Source organism: Cavia porcellus, unplaced genomic scaffold (genome assembly GCF_034190915.1).
Source record: "Cavia porcellus strain 051 isolate PalLab524CR breed Dunkin Hartley unplaced genomic scaffold, mCavPor4.1 scaffold_4, whole genome shotgun sequence".
NCBI lineage: Eukaryota > Metazoa > Chordata > Mammalia > Rodentia > Caviidae > Cavia > Cavia porcellus.
In genome coordinates this window covers 105,901,347-105,909,262 of record NW_026947487.1, presented here as the reverse complement: position 1 = coordinate 105,909,262, position 7,916 = coordinate 105,901,347, and the positions used below count along the sequence as shown (strand labels likewise).

Here is a 7,916-nt window from a genome sequence, read left to right as displayed (position 1 = left end):
AAAATGCAGGTTTCAGGGGCTGGGGATTTAGCTCAGCGGCATAAGCACCTGCCTTGCAAGCAGGCGGTCGTGAGTTCAATCCCGGGTACCGATAAAAAATGAAAAAAAAAAATGCAGGTTTCTGCAGATTGACACAATGCAACTTCATTTCTTGCTTTTGTGAAGCTTTTGTTTTTTGAGATAGTTTCACAATGTAGTTCAGACTGGCCTCGAACACACAGCATCTTTCTATGTACTGCAGGCTGGCCTCAAACTCACAGTGATCCTCCTGCCTCAGCCTCCAGAGTGCTGGGATTGCAACTGGTTGCTCCTATGAAGTCTAAAGTTGATGTTCCTCTTTTGTTGACTCTACTGGGTACTTTCCTCTTTGATTCCTTTCCTTTATTATTGTTAGTGACATTATTATTTTAACATTTTCCAAGTATTCTTTTTTTAGAAATAAGGTCTATGTTGGGCATGGTTGGTTTTGAGCACAGCAATTCACCTGCCTCAGTCTCCCTAGCACTGGGGTTAGGCACCAGTACTGTTGTTTACTAAAATCCACACTTTAGATGTTTTTTTCTCCTTTCCTTTTTCTGCTATAGGGTCTCATATTACATTTAGCTACTTTGGGTGGGTTTTTTCCCCCTCATGGTACTGGGGACTGAATGCAGGGCTTCTGCACTGAACTGTATCTCCAGCCCTTTTAAAATTTTTTATTTTGAGACAGGCTGTTGCTAAGTCACTATGTTGGCGAGGCTGTCTCCTTTCCTATGACAATTTACACTTGTCACTGATGACCCTGAGCGTTTTGTGGTGTATTGGTAGATTTTCTAAGATAATCCATTATTAGAATTTGTCCATTGTTTTTATGGGTTACTGGAAGACCAGAGGCAAAGCAGTGTTTTAGCCAGGTATGGTCATGTACTCCTTGTAATCCCAGCACTCAGGAGGCTGAAGCAGGAGGATCACTGTGAGCTTGAGGCCAGCGTGCAGTATGTATAAAGATCTTGTCTTTAAAAAAAGAGAGAAAATAAGTTGTGTGTATCTGTTTTGGTAGGGGAGGATAATAATAATCACCGATTCCTAATTCACACTCAAAAAGGGATCTTTTTTTTTTTTTTTTTTTTTTTGTCTTTTTGCTTTTTATCGGTACCAGGGATCGAACTCATCCAACTCACAACTGCCTGCTTGCAAGGCAGGCGCTTATGCCGCTGAACTAAATCCCCAGCCCGCACTTTTTTTTTTTTTTTTTTTGAGACAGGGTCTTGCTGAGTTGTCCAGGCCAGGCTGTAACACCCTATCTCCCTGCATCAGTCTTCCAGAGCACTAGGATTATAGATCCTCACAACATCCTGGCTAAACACAACATAGACACTGGTACTCTTTTTTTTTTTTCCTTGCAGAAAAAGAACCAAACTCAAAAGCTAGATGTGAAGAAAAAAAAAGCTAGGTATGTTGGTACAAGTAATCCCACCACTCAGGAGGCAGAGGCAGGAATTTCTCAAGCTTGTTTAATTTATTGGTACGTAATGCCCACATTCATCACAGGAAATCTGCACTTGTACATGCTGATCTTGATGGGTGTTGACTATCCTGGAACCCCTTGTAACATAAATATGTATGTAGCCTGTGTTTCATTCTGTGGTCATAACCCTCGGCATGAGATTGGTGGTCCTAGGCTAGGGCACTTTGAACCAAACAAGGTGGCTCTCTAGAGACTCACTCTGGGCATGGCCACTGGCACCTGTGTGAACTCAAGGAAGTGTGTCTTGACAGAGTCCTAAGAGTCAGTGTGGGTCATCAAGATCAGAAACCCAAGCTAGATGGCACCACAGGACACCTGGGGCCCTGGTGACAGGGAGCAGAGCGCTCTGGCAGGCAGATGAAAATGGCTCTTGTGAGATGGGAACTCTGGTGTTTCAAAGCCCCTAGGAGCTTGAGGGTTTGTCCTGCAACATAACCCAGGATCCTCAGTGCCTGTGCCCTGGGGATGACCAAGTCTCCTAAAGATCCTCCTGCTTCCGCCTCTCAGGTGCTGGAATTATAGCCATACATCATCATGCTGCCAGCTATATATTAAATTCAATGCCAACCTGAACTACAGAGCAAGACTGTGTCTCAAAAAACCAAAACAAGGGCTGGGGATTTAGCTCAGTGGCACAAGGCCAAGAGTTCGATCCCCAGTACAAAAAAAATGTCAGCCAGATATAGTGGTGCATGCCTGTAATTCAAGCACTCAGGAGATAGAGGCAGGAGGATTGCTGCAGAGTTCAAGGCCAGCCTGGGCTGCACAGTGAGACCAGCTCAAAAAAACAATAAAAGGCTGAAGCTGTAGCTCAGCTGCGTCAACATCTTCCTTGTGAGCACAAAGCCCTGAGTTTAAGTCCTCGTACCAACAAACAAACAAACACACACATGAAAAGGAGACAACAAAAACCAGTAAGAAAGTACATTTTAAAAATCTAAAAACCGGGGCTGAAGATTTAGCTCAGCGGCATAAGCACCTGCCTTGCAAGCAGGCAATCGTGAGTTCGATTCCCGGTACTGATAAAAATGAAAAAGATTAAAAAAAAAAAAAAAAAAAAAACTAAAAACCAACTACAAACTAGGTGTGGTGGTAAAGGTGTGTAATCCCAGCACTTTGGAAGCTGAAGTAGGTCCACAGGTGCTTATGCCGCTGAGGTAAATCCGCAGGACCCTTAACCCACTGTTTTGGGCTGGAACCTTCAACACTGCTGTGTCAGCTTCCCAGAATGCTGGGATTACAAGTGTGTGCCACGATACGCCCGGGCACTGAGTTGAATCTTCATGGTGCCAGGTCCCTCACAGAGTGCAGTTCAGAAAGCCAGGCTCCCTTTTAAGGGGAGAAAAGGGGAAAGTATCTGCCCAGCTGTTTTGCATCCGCTCCTCCCCACCCAGCCCACATTCTTACCATCACTCATCACAGCACCTCAGGATTCTCTGGTGCACCTTTTGTGATCAGATACGTTTCACACAAATGACTCAAGGTTTTTTTTGTTTTGTTTTGTTTTTTTTTTTTTAATTCAGAAAGAGAAAGGAAAGGAAATAAAAAATGTTTAAATAACTATTGCAGAAAAGGTGATCTGGACTGAGTGCTGGGACCTACCTCTTCCAGAATAGGGATTAATGGTTTAAACAAAAGAAGAAAAAGAAACAAAAAAGAAATAAATTATTCTGCTCAACACTGTTTGGCATGATTGCATTGTTTATCATCTCCTCCACACTCACAACAGCCCCTCGCGGAAGCACTGAGATGAGACTGGCAAGAAGGGCTGGCGCCTCGCACTTGGCGCTGGCGGGGACCTGAGAAAGGATCTGCGGGGACCCGCCGGCCACTCTGCCGCCGCGGAAACTGGGAAGGCAGATTCAAACAAGTTCTGTTCACAGACCACTTTGGGCGCCCGCGTCCTACCCGCTGCCTTCCAAGCACTGTCCCAGTGGGTGACCATGCCCCGCCAGCTGCAGAAGGCGGCACTGGTGTCGCCGCTGCGGGAAGGGGAAGGTGGGTCCTTCTTGCCTCGACTCGGAGCTTCACAGAAGCCCTTTCCCCACTGCATTCCCGGCCCGGAGGGAGAATGCCGTCAGCAGCTCTAGGGACCTGAGCGGGGCCGCTCTCGCAGGCAGCTTCCCAGCGGAAGCCCCAGCGGCCGGGTGCCAGCGCTCGCGAAGCGGCGCGGGCGGGAAGCTGGCTCTGTGGGAACCCGGGTCGGAACCCAAAGCCGGCCCGCCTCGACACGAGGCTTCCCGCTCCCCTTCGGGGTAAGGGTGAAGGAAGAAGGGGCTCCGCTCCGCCTTTTTCCCAACGTGCTGGCTCCCGAGGGCTGCCACACGCGCGTGTGCGAGACAGACAGACAGACACGGAGGGCCCCAATCCTAGACAGCTTGCTGATTTTTTTCCAAAGCAAAGAGGTTGGTAAGGAGGCCGCGGCCTAAGGGGGGGGGTTACGGGTGAACTGTGGGGCAGGGCCCGCGCGAGAAGCACCATTCTCGGGACAAGAAGGCTTCTCGGTGCCCGCCCTCTTCCTGACTCCCGCGACGGAGCCGGGCGCTGAGCACAGCCAGCCCGCGCCAGGGCGAGGGGTGCCCGTGTCCGGGGCCGCGGGGGGGGGGGGGAGGCGGCAGGAGGGCCCGCGGCAATCGCGCTTCTTTGGTGGCTCCGCACTCACCCGGCGGACGGAGGAGGCGCGCGGCCTCGCCCGTTCCCGGTGCCGGGAATCCTTCTCCCCACCCGCCGCCACCCTACCGCCTCCTTCTCGGAGCCCCCGGTGAAACCAACTGGCTAGAGACCCAGACGTTGCTCTCGTCGGGCTTGTGGAAAGCACTCCATCGCGGGCCAAGCAGCCTCTATATCTTAAACAGAGGAAAACAAAATCCTGTCAAAAGCAAAAGGATGGGGATGGACCGACCGCCGGCTCGCCTTCGAAGGCCATTGATTGGAGGAGACGGGTCGCAGCGCCGGAAGTCCTCCTTGAGTCGCATGATTGGCTAAGAGAAACAGGCTCCGCCCGACTGCAGCGCAGGTTTGGGCCAGGGCCAGGCCGGCCCCCTGAGTTTCGTGATTGGCGGAGGATAGCAGGCGTTCCCTGGACTGCAGCATGATTGGTCCAGGCCGCGCTGCACGGTTCCTGATTGCCTGGCGACGCCCAGGCGTGGGGTGAGCCCAGTGCCTTGAGGCTGGGCAGAAAGGTTCGCTGAGAGCCCAACTCAGTTACCTCTGTAGACCTCGATCTTGCTGGCCTTGGCCAGCATGTCGATGATGTGGGCCTCGAAGTCTGCGTCGTGCACGCCCGTCTTCCGAAACTCGCCCGCATATCGGTTATTCTCCCAGTAGTGGTGCCAGTTGCCACGGCTGTCGGCACCGAAGCCGTACACGTTCACCTGTGGGGAAGGGCAGCACGGTCACCAGCCTGGACAGGACACAGCCTACGAGGCTGGAAGCACCGCGGAGGGATCACCCAGGCCTGGCCTGTGGTCCCTGTTAGCTGTCCTTCCTGTCCACTGCTTGCCAACTTCCTCCTTTCTTTAGTTTTGAGACAGGATCTTTTTACTTATGTAGTCCAGGCTGGCTGCCAGCTTTGTGATCCTCCTGCCTCACCCTTATGAGTAGGTCGGCTTACAGAACTACACCATCATGCCCACAACAGAATAAACCGGGGCTAAGGATTTTAACAGACAACCAGCTCAAATTACTACTAGTTGCCATCCTACTTATGATTATTTCTTTAAGAGGAATAATATCAACTATAGTATTATCATTCTATTTCATTTTTCAATAAGTTTAATTTTTTTTTTCCCAAAGAGGGAAAAGGCCAGCCCTGAACTCCTGAGCCTTCTCAGTAGATGATGGCACCACACCTAACTATAAATTTTCCTTTTTATTTATTTTGGTTTTTGGCTACAGTGTCTTGCTATGTGGTTCAGGCTGGCCTTGGCCTTACTATGTACCCGAGGCTGGCCTTGAACTGCCTATGACCTTCTTGCCTCAGCCTCCCTAATGCTGGGATTGTAGGTGTGCTATACCACTGAAAGTTATTTTTTTAATGAAGTGATTTCAGATTTAGTAACATGAAAATAATACAGTTGGAAGAAGTGCAAATCTATACAGCTTAGAAATTGGGGGATGTAAGCCCTGTGTTTTTGTCTAGAAAAACCCATAGTCTTCTGCTAAGACCCAAGAAGGGCGGCTTTGCCTCCCTCTGTTACCTGGACCCCACCATTTCCGCTGCACACTGGGGCCCACCCACCTCATCGCACACATGCAGGGCGAAGAAGAGCACCAGCATGCCTGTGGAAGGGTACCGCCCGTGGTGCTCCGTCCACCTGTCGTGGATGTACTTGAAGAAGGCCGGATTGTAGATCTGGACCTGGGAGAAGCGTTAGCAGGCCTGTGAGGGGCAGGGCAGGGGCTGGGAGACAGGGGCCAGGTTCTAGCAACATCTGCCAGTGCCCCTGCCCCTAGTCAGGGCCTAGGTGTGCGTGCTCCGTGGTCCTGTGGCCTCTGCTGGGGTGGGCCCAGCAGCCAAGGGGACCCAGGAGGTTCCTGAAGGGAACTGGGGCACCCTGGAGCCAGAGGTACAGACACACCCTGGGGAAGGGCAGCACTGTTCTCAGGAGAGGGAGAAAAGGAGGGGAGAGGTGAGAACTGACCTTCTCTTTGTCTACTCGAAGGAAGGACTTCACTGGTGCGTAGGTGCTGTAGGCAAAGAGAAAGAACATTTCAGAGACGCCACTGCCCTTCAGCACTGACCACTGGATCAGCCTGAAGCACTTTGGAATATAAAAGTGTTCTACAATTAATTGTGATGTTTATACTACTCTAGGAATATTGTACAAAGTCACTGGATTGTATCCTTTCAATAGCCAAGTTGTACGTAAGTGAATTGTATCTTTTTTATATAATGTAATTTGTTTTAATGTAACCTGCTATAAAAATAAAGATTCTGTATGGTATAGTTGGCTTTACAAATGTTAATGAGGAGTTAATGCTTAATGTTACATTATATATCTTTAAAATCTGTTGACCAGGGCTGATTTAGCTCAGTGGCATAAAAGCGCCTGCCTGACAAGCTCAAGGCTGTGAGTTCGATCCCTAGTACAAAAAAAAAAAAAAATCTGTTGACCAATAACATAGCTTTTTTCAACACAAGTTAATACCAAAATTGTGAACTGTGGAGGTGAATGATATCTTGGTAAATCTCTTGAAAAGAAAATACTTGGTGCCAGGCACATAAATGCCTGTAATCCCAGAAACTGAGAAGCTGAGCCAGGAGAGTTGCTATGAGTTCAGGGCCAGCTGAGCTAAATAGTGAGTTCAAGGCAAACTTGGACTCCATAGCAAGACCTTGTCTGAATCCATGAAAATAAAGTAAAATAAAATTTTAAAAAACGGGAGAACTGTATTTTCCACGATTCCAGCTGTGATGGGACAACTACACAGAAAAAAGTTCCCAGAACACAGAGCCCGGAAGTGAGGATCCCCTCTCGTGGAGAGAAGATTAACACCAGCCTGTTCCTGGACTTTGGACCACTGTCTTTGGGCGACCAAATGTAGTGAGTGGCGCCGAGCAGCTGTGCCCTGCTAACCCACAGCCCCCACTGCCCTCCTTGCCAGTCCCTCTCGGCCATGTGTCCAGTGAGAACTCTGCAGTCCATCCCTAGAAACCCCTCCCAGTGCTCCTGTCACCCACATTCCACTCCCAGCCTGCAAAGAGCCTCACAATCGGATCTGCCCTGTGGACAGGGCGCTGGCAATCCACAGCAGGTCCAGGGCCTTGAAGGGCACCAACACGAAGCTGACGTTGGCAGGCAGATTCTTGGCACTCTCAGGATACATAAAATGGTGTGTGGTCCGGCTGCCAACATCCTGCTCAAAGCCCACAGTTGGCGCCTGATTCATCCTGTAGGGGAAAGGGTGACATGAGAAGAAACTGCCTTAGAAACTGATACAAGATTCTTAGAGGCCGGATGTAGTGACAGCACGTAACTGTAAGCCCAGCCCTTGGGAGGCTGAGGCAGGAGGATTGCCATGAGTTTGAGGCTAGCCTGGGCTACACAGTGAATTCAAAACCAGCCTGAACTACATAATGAAACCCTGTCTCAAACCCCTCTTCTACCCAAATTTTTTCCTTAGGGAAAAATTTGGTGCTGTCCATCAAAAATACAAAGAATATACACTGAGTTAGCAATTCCATTTCTACACCTTTACCCTATAAAAAGGGCTGCAGAGATGTGCAAAGATGTATATAAGGTATTCAGTCAACCAAACAATAAAGAACTGGTTAAGGCTGCCAGGCATGACAGTGCACACCTGTAATCGGAGCACTTGAGAGGCTGAGGCAGGAGGATCACTACAAGTTTAGAGCCAGCCGGAACTACATAGTGAGTACAAAGACCACTTGAACTAGAGTGAGGCT

General features: G+C 49.5%; 1 protein-coding gene across 7 annotated transcripts in view; it reads right to left on the bottom strand.

The window, feature by feature from the left end:
- Window positions 1-7,916, bottom strand: part of St3gal2 (ST3 beta-galactoside alpha-2,3-sialyltransferase 2) — a 65,040-nt gene that overhangs the window by 10,302 nt on the left and 46,822 nt on the right. For 4 of the 7 annotated variants that reach the window (XM_063247647.1, XM_063247649.1, XM_063247646.1 and 1 more), the window contains 5 exons: window positions 7,221-7,400; window positions 6,151-6,196; window positions 5,748-5,867; window positions 4,716-4,881; window positions 2,992-4,353 (listed from right to left, as the gene is read on the bottom strand). In XM_063247647.1, coding sequence (XP_063103717.1) covers window positions 4,283-4,353; window positions 4,716-4,881; window positions 5,748-5,867; window positions 6,151-6,196; window positions 7,221-7,400 — 583 coding nt within the window. In that variant the 3' untranslated portion in view covers window positions 2,992-4,282. Of the gene's footprint in view, window positions 1-2,991; window positions 4,882-5,747; window positions 5,868-6,150; window positions 6,197-7,220; window positions 7,401-7,916 lie in introns of those variants that run through there. The other 3 variants (XM_063247650.1, XM_063247651.1, XM_003472127.5) reach the window with 3 other exon arrangements.